General features: G+C 39.1%; 1 protein-coding gene across 7 annotated transcripts in view; it reads right to left on the bottom strand.

The window, feature by feature from the left end:
• Window positions 1–1,158: 1,158 nt before the first annotated feature.
• Window positions 1,159–15,506, bottom strand: part of PALS1 (protein associated with LIN7 1, MAGUK p55 family member) — a 59,789-nt gene continuing 45,441 nt past the window's right edge. For 5 of the 7 annotated variants that reach the window (XM_083604665.1, XM_083604661.1, XM_083604664.1 and 2 more), the window contains 8 exons: window positions 15,051–15,128; window positions 12,905–13,088; window positions 12,438–12,509; window positions 11,362–11,472; window positions 10,730–10,897; window positions 9,347–9,549; window positions 7,935–8,045; window positions 1,159–5,562 (listed from right to left, as the gene is read on the bottom strand). In XM_083604665.1, the coding sequence (XP_083460791.1) occupies window positions 5,386–5,562; window positions 7,935–8,045; window positions 9,347–9,549; window positions 10,730–10,897; window positions 11,362–11,472; window positions 12,438–12,509; window positions 12,905–13,088; window positions 15,051–15,128 (1,104 nt within the window). In that variant the 3' untranslated portion in view covers window positions 1,159–5,385. The remainder of the gene's footprint in view (window positions 5,563–7,934; window positions 8,046–9,346; window positions 9,550–10,729; window positions 10,898–11,361; window positions 11,473–12,437; window positions 12,510–12,904; window positions 13,089–15,050; window positions 15,129–15,506) is intronic. The other 2 variants (XM_083604666.1, XM_083604667.1) reach the window with 1 other exon arrangement.

Raw genomic sequence — 15,506 nt, 5'->3', positions numbered from 1 at the left:
TTGACAGAAAGCTGGCCCTAACAAGCAAGCTGAAAAACATGTTATAATATCATGCCAATGTTAGGATCGTCCTACATACACTGTCATGTGATAGACAACAATCCCATGACTGCAAACATGGAGCAGGAATCCTAACATCCATATGGTAAGTAATCCTATACAGTACAAGGCTATTGTTCTTAATGGAATAGGAGTTGAACATAGTGTTTTTGTCCTTGGGCTGTTATCAGAAAAGGAGCACCCATTTCCCTATGCAACTGGTGTGTTTATATGGGCTGCCATAGGTGGCACCAGCCTCTCTCTACTCCATAGGGGTTTATAGTTTCCTCAGCGCTGCCTACCTAACACAGCTATGGTTGTGTCCTGTGCTGCATGCATTTAGCATTCATAGTCTTACTGAATTAAGAATGTGGGAAGTTCTTGGGAGTAGTTGTGGTTTAGCTCCTTGAGATAGTGCAGCAGCTGAAGGATGCCTGGATAGGGATTCCCAAAAGATGAAACCAAACTTTTAACTTGATTCTAGCAAGTGTCTGGAAGCATCTAATGATTTGAGACAGTCATGACTACTCATGAAGTTCCACGCCAGCAAAGAATTGATCCACTTAGTGAACAGTTAAGGAAATCACTATCACAGCACTTAAAGCAGCAACTAATGGTGACCTAACGGAATTTAGAACAGTTCCACTCTTGAAATAAGCTTGTAATAATGGTCAAACTGGTAAGTCTACAATTTTAGAAGCGTAAGGCAACATTAGTATTGGTTTACTGAAGCAAGAATGAGGCACTGGACTTATACTTTCAATTTACCTTGTACACCATACTTCTCTTCACCTTCAAACATAGCAAAACAGCACCCAGCAGGACTGAAATCCCCCCATCAGCTTGATAAGACACTAGGCATGGGTTGGGAGAAATGGCCTTGCGTTCCACCTTGGAACTTCTGGTGGTCTGGAGATTCATTAATCCTGCTCTGCATGCAACAAAAACAGTACTACATCCAGAAGTGGGAGGGGCGATTCTAAATAATATAATAAGGCATTTAAAATGAGTTGTGAATTCCAAAAAAAGACGCATACAAGTTCTCCTCTCCCCTTCCCTCATTGCACCATGTTCACATAAGGTGCTGGTTTATTTAAAGAATACACTCTGTGTGCAATATAAGTAATAAGTGACCTTTATTTTTGGTAAGCAAATAATGATGCAAGATATGCTAATTCCTTTCCAAAGGACAGAGAAAAACCTCCACAATTAAACATATGCTTATTCAAGTTTCATTTTTCAGTCAAGTACCTTATTTTCCATCATGATGTTACAAACTTGTGCTGAAGTTTTAAGCCATGTTAAAGATATGCTGGAACTTTTATAAAGCAGGGTTGTTTTTAATAATCTCAGGACCACTCTGGTGTTTTGGGACCACACTGGCTCCTAGAACCACTTTGCTCCTCCATGGTCTTTTTTTAGTCTTGTGCCAACTGTGTTCTCTGAACTCGCATGTGGTTAAACTCACTTCACCATCCCCAAGCTGCAGCTAAGAATACATTGATTATACACCTTATCGTTAGTGAGGACAGAGCTTAACCAAGAGCTCAGCTCAGTGTAATTGGGGGAGTAAAAACCTGGTAGGAACAGAGATGGATTATTTTTTTTAAAGAGGAGGCTGCAAGCTCTGGGAACCCACACATTTCCATAGGCCATGCCGGTTATGCAGTTGCCTTTAGCTACCAAATGACACAGCCAACTCTCTGCAACAAAAGTTACTGTGTGTGAAGCGGTGCCTATGCACTTCTGGGGAGCATATTCTGCCAAGATGGAGCACACAAAGGGTCTTAGGTACGATGCCCAAGTAGGCTTTGGAACACACCATCCAACTCTACAAATAAGTGACTGCACTGACTGAGCTACAAGGGCAGTATCTGCTTGACAGCTCAATACAAAACATTAGATGCACAAGATTGCACTGATGAAGCTGAATGCCAATAAGGCTTCAGGATAGTACAAAGATGAGCTGGCTTTTGTTTCCCTGCCTTTTGTTAGCATATAGTGGCTGTAGGCTGTATCACCATACCACCGGCAGCCAGAACAGCAGCATGGATGCAACTTGGAGCAATCTTGGTACTGCTTTCCATAACATTACAGTCTGCACACAAGCTGCAGCTGTTTTATACAACCCTCTATATTTATTTCCTGGCACAGTAGCCTGTAGTACTAAGCCACTAGGAAGTGAAATATATTACCTCACGGTTACATTTACAACAGTATACTTGAAGGCTAGGAATATTATTTTACATGTTTACATTAATGTGCAGTTTATAATAGCTCAAAATAGAGTGCAAGTAGATGTCAAGCTTCAACCTGGGCGTTGTGTAGAGATATACTGTATTACCTTAAAAAGCTATTTTGTTATCCCTTCACCCTTTCTCTTTCCATTTTTAAAGAAATATCATTACAGTCATGGTTTGTTTACAAGGCATATCTTTCACTTGGTTAATCAAATATTTTCCCCTATTTAACTAGCCTAGAATAGAACAGCACTTGTTGCAAAGCTCATTATAATACACAATATTGTATCCTCTGAAAGAAGTTTAGAATTTTCTTCCCTCATCCAAACAGATATGCCCATTTTTCTGTAATTACAATATTGTGGAACATCCTTTTCCAAATGTCAGTAGTAGAGTAATTGACAGATATCAATTTAGTTATATTGGATGATTTCTGAAAGCCCTCTTAATTATTGTTTGCCACAGTTGCATTTCTATAGCCAGAGCTTAGTGTGGATTTTTAGGCCACCACTCTTATCTCAAAGGACCGCAGGTGGCAGGCACATTTAATATATATAGTAATTTCTGCATTTAGAAGACTATGTCCAATTAATTTCTTAATCATCTTAGAAATTCAGAAGGGGGATAGGAGAAACAAAGGGGATTTTACTGTTAATACATCACTCTTAACCAGTATAGTATGCCAAAACCAGTATTTCATATACTGTCCTAGAATGCATCATGGATTACATCAGCATTTTCTTAACATTTAAACCTAACATACTGATAGAAATATTTCACATGGCTGTAAAAGTAATTAAATTTAGACCTCATGGACATCAGCACCATAACCCTTATGATGAAAAATACATACATCTGGGTAATGCACAGACTATACAATGCAGATAAAACACTTTCCATTCCTTAACCATAGTTAAAGAAGTGGGAGCAGGCCATGGCACTGTGTGCGCTCTCCCTAGCCTTCTCTTTGTGTGCGGATTCTACCATCCTTAACCATGAACCTTCATCTCTGCACAATCCTGTACATTTCTTAAGTCTTGTAAGATAGGATTTGTAAACCACTTCAAATACTGATTCTGAATGCCAGTGATCAAGCTTCACCATGGTTTAACAGTAGTGTAGACATAGCAAAGCATAGTTAAGACAAGGGAGGGAAGGGGATGTGTGCGAGAAAAAGGAAGGAGAAAGGACTGAATAATCCCATAGCCCATTCCTGATCCCCTATGCATGCTTAAAGGGTGGGAAGCCTTATATCTGCACTAGCCCAGAGTTCATGAATTTTGTTGTCTACTATCACATCAAAGCAAAGCAAGGACGAAACACAACATTCATTTTTCTGCTTTGTATTCTAAGCAAAGTTGACAATTTGAGATAAATCACTATTTTGCAGGTTGACAGTGATACATAGATTATTCCATATCACTTCTATTTCCTACCCAAAGGCTTCATTGGATAGAGGCACATTGTTGAGCGATTTTACAATCTCTTGATAAATGTGCTACGCTTAAAGATCATATGCATATACTCTGCAGAGGAGGGGAGCTGTTGGTTGATTCCAGATTTCTCTTTTCTCCCATGGTGGGGGAGTGGATCATAATACTAAGAGAGGAATTTCAGTTCTTAAATAGTATTACCCCCCTCCCCCCAATTCTCCATATGTCAATGTATAGTGTATGTTCAACTATGAACACAAAAAAGTTTCAATCCTGCTTGGATTTTCTGTTTAATCCTTCAGAGAAAAATATGAAAGAACATGGAAAGACTAATTCTTAACTATTGGGTTATATTCAACTACATGTTGAAGTAGTTCCAGTGTATGACAGTATATAAAAATAAAAGCTATGATTGAGAACAAAGAAAACTATTCATATTCACATTAAGGGTGCCACAAAGCAACAAAGCTAATCAGTTTCAAAGGCAGCTACAATTAGAGAAGTTTCATAAATGCAATAGCTGTAATATTTGAACCTTTATGGGTATTTTCAATTGCATATAAGGATATGCTGGTTCTAGAAACAGAACACATCAGGTTCCTAATTTAGTAACGTTCACATTCTTCCACTAGTTTTGTTTTACAACAGTATCAATTAAATCCAGGATGATAACTGGGTTACTTAATATTATAAACTCCACTTTATAACTACCTACATGATCAACAGCCATGAGACACCTTGTGCCTAGGTATAAAAATACAAGAAAATATTCTAATATTCATCATCCCAAAGTCTGTTTCCTTGGTTATAAAAGACAAATTTACATTTTAAGGAAGCAAAGTATTCTTTAAAAAAATCCATATAAGAATTTCTATTTTCATAAAAATATAGCTTCCCATCTAAACTCTTCTATAGTCCCATGTGTTAACCGTGGCTCTCAATCAATTGATATAGCAAAGAGGAAAAAATTCATAAAATACCACATCTAAAATATCAGCAGATATATATATATATATATAACCTTCCATAGGACTTACTGTTATTTAATTAGCTGTGAATCTGATTTACAAACTAACTAAAGACAAAAAAGTTTGAAATATTTACAATGTACACATCTTCAAAAATTGCAGTGCGATTAGATAATGGAATGTTTCAACAACAATTTGAAGCCCAAGAAGGCAACTTCAAATCAAAGTAGCCCCTTTATACATTTGAGAGTACTTGTAGATTAATTCCTTCATTCCCCTTGTAGGTATATTCCTTTATCCAATATTCTGTAAAGGTGTTTTTGCAAACTACCATCATGTCCGCAACATAATTAACTTAAAAACGTTAAATAACAATCAGTTTTTATAGTGATCAGGGACTGTATACATATATTTACCTTGAGAAAAAACTCTAGTCAGAAAAGGTAAATTTAAAGCAGCCGCTTGAAAGTGTTTTCAAATGATTAAAAATGTAGTGGCTTGTTCAAAATGTCAATGCCTGGTAAAAAGGTAGTGAAAGATCAGACATTCAAAATCACAGTAGAATGGTGTCAGACTGTATGAGTATTATTTTTTTAAAGCACACAGTTAATCCGTGCACACAGAGGACTAGAGGTTAATCCATCATCTAATATACAGGGTGAGCATTCTTCTATTGGCAAGGTCCTTTTCTTCCTTGTAACTGTTTCACCGTAGCCAGGAGGATGGAACCCACTGAGGTTCTGTATCAAGTTTGTTAATTAAGCGAAGTAATTCTTGGTATGCTTTGTCAATATCAGAATTCACAATAGCTGTGTCAAAGTAATGGCCATTATTTTGCTCCATCTCTCGGGTTTTCTCTATAATTTCTCGAAGTTCATCAGGCTGAAATTTAAACGAAAGTATATTATGATATTTATGGATATATTACACAAAAATGTCAGAGTCTTGTGAAAAAGCAGCATTAGATTGATTAGGACGAAACAAAGTACTGGCAGGTCTGAAAGTCAAGCCGCATCTATCACTAGGGCACAATCTTATAATCCCTGGGATAATGTCCCAGGGATCATAGGAATTTGCAGAACTCCCTTTTGCTGATAACCATCGTCATCTCCTCATTCCAAGCAAAGATCAGGACCTAAACAAGACTGTTGACTAAACCTGCAGGAAAATCCCCTAATCACCTCATAAAACCATCTGGATCCATTAGGGTTTGGGAGCAGACCTTCTAATTTGATCCTTCCCTCCTATGGAGGTTATAAGTCAAAATAGATCAGATGATGATCTGTCCATGACAGAATCACAACTGGCTCCCACAACATAGAAACAGTCCAGTGTGTTTCCTGCCACCATGTTAGCCCGGTTATAGTTTCAGAAAGGGCCATGGTTGGCATGGAGGCCATAACATTCTGAGCTTCTTCAGATGAAGCAACTTTGGCATAAACACTGAGGATTCCCAGTACAAGCTGCCTCAAGGTCCTCAACACTATGTCCAAGATTACCTCCAAGAGCTTAGGGAGGGAGACTTTTAGGCAGCAGAATAGATGATACACCAATATAACCCCTGTCCTGTCTTGGGTTCCCAATACCAGGTATACACATGCAACCCTGATCACCTGTCAAACAGGATATCTGATCTGGGGGCTGAACCCCTAAAGGACAAATCTACCCCCTACCCCTTGGCCAAGCTTAAATAGCTGATGTGCTGTGAAACCTGGAAGATTCTATTTTAAACAGGGAACTGAATGCAAAATTTAAGATAAATGCACTTTAGTGATCACCAACAGTCATGTCAGCCAGCTTAGATGGCTTCTGCTTTTTGTCCTGTTCTAAGTACAGTGGTACCTTGGTTTGCAGCCGCTTTGCATTACAACCACTTTGGATTACAACCATGTGAAACCCGGAAGTGCGTGTCCCTTTTTTTTGGATTACAACCAATTTTTTGGGGGGAGGCCCCATTGGCGAAAGCACATCTTGGGTTACAACCGGACCTCTGGAATGGATTATGGTTGTAAACCAAGGTACCACTGTACAGTGGTACTTTGGTTTACGAACTTAATCCATTCCAGAAATCTGTTCTTAAACCAAAACATTCTTAAACCAAGGTGTGCTTTCCCATAGCAGTGGGGGACACAGTTTACAAATGGAACACACTCAACAGGAAGCGAAACATGTTCTTATTCCAAGGCAAAGTTCACAAACCAAAACACCTACTTCCAGGTTTGCAGCATTCTTAATCCAAGTTGTTCATAAACTAAGCCATAGGTAGGCAAACTAAGGCCCGGGGGCTGGATCCAGCCCAATCGCCTTCTAAATTTGGCCTGCAGACGGTCCAGGAATCAGTGTGTTTTTACATGAATAGAATGTATCCTTTTATTTAAAATGCATCTCTGGGTTACTTGTGGGGCCTGCCTGGTGTTTTTACATGAGTAGAATGTGTGTTTTTATTTAAAATGTATCTCTGGGTTATTTGTGGGGCATAGGAATTCGTTCATTTCCCTCCCCCCAAAAAATATAGTCCAGCCCCCCACAAGGTCTGAGGGACAGTGGACTGGCCCCCTGCTGAAAAAGTTTGCTGACCCCTGAACTAAGCTGTTCTTAAACCAAGCTACCACTGTAATACATTGACAAACTGAAAACACTATCAAAAACAGCTGGCCAGCACCACCTGGTGGCAGAAATTAGGAGGAACACATCAAAACAGAGAATCCAAAAAGAAAAAATTCAGCAGGAACTCAACATCTGCCACACATTCTGTCTATAATAAAGGGAATACCAAGTAAAGTAGAATTTTGTCAGTAGAATTTGTAACCAATGCACACATGTGAGTGGAAAAATTTCAGCTCATGCAACAAGACCTCTATTTTCTCCATCCATGCTCAACATGCTAGAGGTTTTGGGGACTCTCAAGAGGAATGTGGCAGCTTCCTTGCTTGAAAGGGTGACGTGGTGTCAGCTTCCTCACCCCTCATATGTATATTTACTTAAAAGTGTCCCAATTCAGTAAGCCTCATCACATATTACTGATGTGTATTTGGACACAAGCTGTAGGAGGATGTCATAACCCTGAACAGGAGCAGCAGAACCCACCAACATTGAATTCTGTGGCATAAAGTTAGGTCTGCAATCCTGCCTGTGTCTTCTCATACTGAATTTTGTGACTGCTGCGTGCTACACAGTTAGCATATTTGAAGAAAATGTGTATCAGAGCACCAAGGGCCGAATGCACTGTTACAAACACTACATGTGAATATTACCTTTGGATTTTTGCCCTCTTTGGCCAGTAATGCACGAAGCCGCTCTTGTGAAGGTGGTGCAATGAAGATAATATATGGCTTCAAGTCTGAATTGCGAAGGCTCTTCAGTGACTGTTGGGAAATATAAATCTGTACTATTAATATTTTCATAAAACAAAGCAAAACTATAATTCATACCAATTATCTATTGTCAATACAATTTATGCATGCAACATTATACATAAATGGTGACTCTCTACACTAATGAATGTGCAAGGCTTCTACCTAGAAAAGCCAGTTTGCTCCTGGGGAAACTAGCTTAACAAGTTACAACATGTGATCTCAAAAATCGTTCAGTTGGGGCTGCACAAATAACCAAAAAAAGGAACTTAAACTTCATGAACTACACAAGCTAGCAAAGAGATAGTTACATTGAAACTAGAGCTGAAAACTGCAACTGATACAGGGTAGCCGAGTCCAATTTTCCTAATAGTAGACCATGCTACTTATCCAGATGACAGTTCTTCTGACAGCAGCAAAATGGAGAAGACAACAGAAAAATGATGTAAACCTACATAATGAAGATGTATGCATCTCTGCAATTCTAAAATGATTATGTGTACAGGAACTGTGAGGAACTGACGTTTTATATTCTAATGACTCTAAATTTTTTGAATTTGGACAGTCCGCATTCTTATTGCTCTTTACGTGGTGAAGAATATTAATATTCTACACCCTTGCTAAGTGTGGTTACAATAATTCTGCTATTTACAGTATTATTGTATTTTTATAGAGTAATTTGCTATTTCTTCATATTTAGTCTTGAAAACACAGATAGCATAATTCAAGACTTAGCAACATGTGGTCCACAGATGCCTTTAAATGACCTAACAAGATGAGGATTCTGAAGAAAGTCTAACATGACCACAGTGAAAGTGGATGAAGCATGAAGAACCTTTGATTATAGCTGCTTCTCACTGTGTATGGTGTATGAGTTACACTGGTGATTGCTATGGTAAACATGAAATGTGAATGGGAGACTGAAAGAAACATTACTGCATGTCCACTGCATGTTTAAAGATGCATATCTTCCTTTCACATGTCTACTGGGGTAAGGAAAGTTACAATGGGGAGTTCTCCAAAGAGAAAACTGAAGAGTCATTTATTTAGGAATTAGTCTTACGAAAACTGCTCAGTACATATAACCACTGAATATGTAGAGTGGGCAACTAATGTACAAATTTATTGCCTGCATAGAAGCATATTAGGGAAGTTGCATACATCTGATCTAGGAGAAAATTTAGTGTATACATAGACAGATCTCACATTTGTATCAAAACCAATTAAAATAAGGCCTTCATCAACAACACATTCTAACTGAACTACTGCAACATAGAACCTAGGATTTCAATGTCCAAAAGAACTTCTATTACCTGTGTATGGATATTTAAAAGACATATCTTTCCAGAATTGATCACTTGCCGGACAGAGTCTATGCTGGTACCATACAGATTCTTCTCAAATTCACCATGCTCAATAAACTTTCCTGCTGCTATGTCGGCCTCAAATACTTGCCGTGATACAAAATGGTAATCTCTGCCAGCCACTTCATTGTCCCTCCTATTTCGTGTTGTATCTGAAAAGACCAGTAAACAAATCTAATTTAAGACTTCTGTGTCTTTTAACTGTTTTGAAGGCATTTTTGTTATGTCAGTTTGCAAGGTATAAAAAACAGCTACTTGGAAAGAAACCCTTTTCAGCAGAATGTATAAGTGCAAAATTAACAATGTTGACCTTTAGAGTCTTTCAGCCAGAAAGAATCGCAAACTCTTAACTGGGCTAAAAAAATAGTTCCATAATACAGCAGTCTCTGGCACATGTCCAACTGTGCATAACACATGTCCAGTCATGCAAATGTACTTCGAACAAAAACATGAAGCAGGGGAGGTCAGATGCAACTGAAAATACAGGAGAATGCAAGGTAGCAAAATCACCTTCCTGTAAATGAGAATTTAACTAAGTTACTTCAATAACCTGCCTTGTTCTTATGAATGGAATCAAAGTAGTGGTACAATCATAATAGGGACTTTGTGGCAGACGTCTAGGGCCCCACTCAGCAGAATAAGTAGAAGGGCGCAAAATGGAGCAGGGCTGCCTTACTACACTTTTAGTTAACTTAATACACATAATCATCTAATGATGTAGGGGGAAGAGTTAAAGGTAAAGGTAAAGGTACCCCTGCCCGTACAGGCCAGTCTTGACAGACTCTAGGGTTGTGCGCTCATCTCACTCTATAGGCCGGGAGCCAGCGCTGTCCGCAGACACTTCCGGGTCACGTGGCCAGCGTGACAAGCTGCATCTGGCGAGCCAGCGCAGCACACGGAACGCCGTTTACCTTCCCGCTGGTAAGCGGTTCCTATTTATCTACTTGCACCCGGGGGTGCTTTCGAACTGCTAGGTTGGCAGGCGCTGGGACCAAACGATGGGAGCGCACCCCGCCGCGGGGATTCGAACCGCTGACCATGCGATCGGCAAGTCCTAGGCGCTGAGGTTTTACCCACAGCGCCACCCGCGGGGGAAGAGTTACAATACCATTAAAAATTACATATCTGCATCACTGGGTCAAAGGACATTTTTTACGGTTAACTCCCTACATTTGTATTGGGGAAGAATTTACTAAAGCAACTTCCCTCCATACTAAGGTATATAGTGTGGTACTGAACTGAACTTGCAAAAATGATGTAAGGCCAGGCAGCAAGGGTTTGACAACAGAACACAAGACAGTTACATGCCCCAGCCTTTCCCTTTCAACTTACGAGGAACTGCAGAAGCAAATCTGTCAGCTTCGTGATTCATTAACCTTTGCCGAAGTTCATTTTGGCCACAGTTTTGTGGACCGATCAGGACAATGGGTCGTTTCCTATTCGCTGGTTGGTGATAAAGTGACATTTCCTCATAAGTCAAGATCTCCTCGTTGTCATAATCTTGAGAAAACAAGGCCAAAATAAGTATGGCATTTTTTGATTAGGAAGAAATGAACATGGGGTGATATTCAACTATATTTTACTCAAGAGTAGGCCTGCTGAAATTAATGTACCTAACTGCCATGTTCATTAATTTCAGTGGGTCTACTCTAAGTAAAACTGAGTTGAATACCTCAGAACAGCCTTTTATTGTTGTGTAATAGTTTTTTTGTTATCATTTCTTCACATTAATTGAATGCCAAAGGATCAGTGTCCAAGGCTTATCACTTCTAAAATCAATGTTTATTACAGCCACAGACCAGCAGTTTACTTCTAAAACATAAAAACCCATAGAAAATTCACTATTATAATCAGGAAAGAAATATTAGAAAACATATTGTCCAGATAATATAGAAATAACTATGGGTGAATATTTATGCGCAATAATTTTAACACAAGCTGAAAAATAAATCAGTTGCACTAACCAGAAAAAATACTGGAAGATAGTTGAAATCCCTTCTTACCATCATTTTTATTGGCATTATACAGAACCTTTTTCCTTTTCTTTTTATTTTTCTTCGCACACCAAAGTTTCCCTAGAAGTTAAAAAATAGAGAGTCAAAGTTGTCCAAATATGTAACTAAGATTCCAGCTGCAATTATTTATTTTATAAAGCATGTTAAATTGATAGCTGTTGTACACAAATTAAACACAAGGCAGACCCTGCTCACACAGACTTACGATCTAAAGGAGGAAAGGAGAATGTGTGTTACTTCAGATGTTGCTGGTCTACAACTCCCATCATACCTGATCACTGGCCATGCTAGCTGGGGGTGATGGGAGTTGGACCAACAAAATGTGGCCACCCTGATCTCAAGGAACAGCTATGACATGTTCGGGAGGAAGAAAAAGTAAGTAAAGTGAATAAGCCATGGTGAAAGAAGTGTCTTAAGGAGGCACTTGGAATATCAAAACAGAGGATAGTTGTCATATTGGAAATGTGATATCAATTTTTTAAAGAACGGGCTATACTAGCAAGAACAAGTAGAAGAAAAGTTCATAGAGGTTTGTACTCCCTACTTGGTCTGTATATCAGTATTAAGGAACTGCTACTTCTGTCTTCCGTCAATGGGACCACACAGGCAAAACTGTCCATTCCCTTGGTTTATCTTTTTAATTTTTAAAAATAAACACCCCCCACCTGAGTACAATACATCCATATATGTAATCAAGGAGGACAAAACACATGGTACCACTTCTAGGTTCTACCTGAGTCAAAGTGCAATAGATGGCTAAATCACACTCAGAATCAATTGCCTGCTGATTACAGTGAGTCTAACACTGAGTACATTAAGTTTCACCCAAAGAGTTGGATATAATGACAGTATCTCAGCAAAAGTTGCTTGGTCAGTTCAGCTCTCCTTAAACATGTTATGAAAGCTGTGGATAAATGCTCACTATCACTGAAGTATTTGAACTGAAAAAGAGGAGGCACAGTTCAAGGACTGCGTTTCTTTTAAGATTATTAGTTATCAGGTATTTCATGAAGAGTTTCATCTACCTGATTTTTCTGGTTCTTTGTCTTCCTCTATAGTTTGCTTCATAGCTTCTCTTTGTTGCTGAAAACTTTTCCCTTAATGATAGAATACATTTAATAATTAGTAATGAGAAATTATTGCCATTTCAGAGTACACCACTGTTTCAAGAGTGATCACATTTCAAAATGGACTGAGATTTTGATCCCTATAAGCGCTTTGAGGAAGATAATCCCACAATAAGAATTCTTCTCATACCTCTGCATCAGTTTTTTCATTTTGTTTTTGTTTTTAAATGCCAAAGTTAAAAGACATCTACAACATTAGGACTCCTGTTGGGAATTTGGTCACATCAGCAGTCTCAACTCACCAAAGGAGGAGACTATGCAACAACAATTCAAAGCAACATCCCAGTAGTTCAACGACAATGGTATCTGAAACTTCTTTGTAAAAAAACATATTCAATACACACAAATACTCCATGATTAAATACCTGGAATGAGGCCTGCCAAAGGCTGATTTTCCTCATCTCCATCTCGATAGGCCTGCCACCAGTTTGGATCTTCTTGGCTGATGACATGGAGTATATCTCCCTTTTGAAAGGATAAGCCTAGCTCTCTGCATGGGACATAGGGGTCATCAGATGGATCATAGTCAAAGTGAGCTTTCACATGGATCTAGAAAATATAGAGGTATACACATAAATATGGACTGGAATTGCAAGTATTAATCTCTGACAATATGTTCCTTTTGTATATAAGAGATCCCACTTTCACTTCAAATACAGAATGAAGAGCTGAAGCATAAATAAAAATATAAACTACTGGTATAGAAGGCAATTAAAAATTAGGAACAATTAACTGGGCAGTAAGTAACTTGGAAGTGGCAAGAGGGCTTCCCCTCTACAGCTTAGACTTGAAAAGGCAGACTCAAATTTAAATCAGAGGGACAGGAGAGCACTAATTTTCTATTCTCTGATGACCTCCAAAGGAAAGTTTGCTTCTGCCCAGCCATTATGGATTGTGTGTGAACTCAAGCTGGGTCTGCCTGCTCTCCTGCTTAACTATCCCAAGCAACTTGTCCCAAGCAAGCTCCAACCAGTTTCTCCATCCAAATTGTCAGGGAAAGTGCAGCATTACAAAGCTGCGGCACATGTACATGCACGTGGGAGATGGCTAGGAAAAGTGTGCTCCAGATATTTCTGTGCACTCATTATTATCATGGTGTTTTTTCCAAGCACAATCAACCAAGTAACACAGAGATGTCAGACAGCTAGAACAAACTTTCTTGTAACAAACTACCAATTTTAAAATAAATTTGACACTTGCGTTATGAAAACATTGATGACTTGATGTTTGTTCCTGCTTCCCCCCGCCTCCACCACTTTCATTTTTTAACGAGAAGTCATTCTGCTTACATAGGGCGGGGTGGGAAATGTCACTCTGAGCTCAATGAAAGGGCACTTTGATGCATAACTATAAGAGGAATATCCTGGTGACACAGAAGAAAGTGGGGTAGGCGCAGGCAAATGAATCTTAATGGAAAGCACACCCCAGATCAAGGCACTATCTACCATTTTGCATATACAACTCACTACAGAAACAAGACACTTAATAGCAAATATCTAAGGAGCTTAAGGAAAAAAATCAATACAACAAATGTGGTTTCTGCTCTCAGAATCTAGTATGAAAACCTTATTTCTTCACTAAGACATAAGTAAACACTCAAGACATTTCTAAACTGAAAGGTTCCCTGCTTAAAGCTGATGCAGTTTTGTGATGAAAATGAAGATGGTTTGTAACAGATGGTAATGTAGAACCTGAAATGGGATAAACAAGTAACGGATTGTACTAAAAAATTATGTGCATGAAAAAGGTCATTTGCACAACAGGGCTTCCTTCCCCTTCTCTACTGGCCACTGTGCCCTCCCCAAAGCCTCCTGTGGAATTGGGACTGCAGGGAAGATCTGGGAAATAGTACAGGGAGAGTTAAAAATCAGATGAAGATAGCTTGTATTAGCAGCACATGACATGCTAGAAACATCTGTTGTGTTTAACAGCTCACGTCTAATCACCCAGAAAGCCTTTTGCTCCATCATCCAATCCTTATCTACTTTTCTCCTGCCTCTTAAGCAGGAAATCTTGCTCTCCAAAGACATCCCTCTAATATTTCCAGTCACTCAAAGGATTGTAAGTGTCCCAAAACCCATTTTTTCCTCCTCCTCAAAATGCCTACTCAGGAAAAGGTACTGCTTGGCAAGGCCAAGGATAAGAATAGTTTTATTATTCTCCTTACTTCACATAACAAATGGATTGCCTGTGTCATGTATTTTCAATAGTGTCAAAAAGTGATGTTATGGTAGGGTTGCCATACATCTGGAATTTCCCAGACCTAGCTGGAAAACTGAAGCTGGAAGCACTGTCTGGACGTATGGCAACCCTATGTTATGGGACAACTTACAATTGCTGCAACCAACATTTTCAAAATCTCTTCTTAAATCATGGCTAAATTAAATGTAGTCTACTATTCAGTAAAGGAGACACACGAGACTTCAATAGCAACAAAAAGAGAATATAAAACCGACTGAACACCTGCAATTAAGGTAAGTTATACACTGGAAATATGCCACAAGAACATACCACTGTCTCTTTTGTGGGTGGTGGCTTACTCTGCTGACTGGGAATCAGGACAAATGTCAGCGTGCCGTGCATGTCCGCCTGTGAGGAAAAGCACATTCATTAGTAACTGACAACTTAAAAACAGCCTTGAAGTCAGACACTCACGCATGGGGAGCAACAATGGGTTGGGTGAAGGGGAGGGGAGGAATTTCAAGCTGCTGCTCTTACAGGTCTTTCTTCTCCCTGAACTCTAATCTTAGTTTCCCTACCTCTATTTGGAAGTGCTCTAGTCTAGCATATTTATGTGACAAATTGCCTCCACTTTTCAGAAAACAGCCTGGTCCCCAAACAAGGAGATAAATGGCTTCACATGCTTCAGGTCACCATTGAGACAAAGAATGCTTGATTAAGTGGACTCTGGTATAACCCAGGAAGGCAATTCTTGTGCTTTATGTCTCAAGTCTCACCTCTTAATGT

This window comes from Podarcis filfolensis (assembly GCF_964270895.1).
Source record: "Podarcis filfolensis genome assembly, chromosome: 1".
NCBI classification, from domain to species: domain Eukaryota; kingdom Metazoa; phylum Chordata; class Lepidosauria; order Squamata; family Lacertidae; genus Podarcis; species Podarcis filfolensis.
This window is presented reverse-complemented; position numbering and strand designations above follow the sequence as displayed.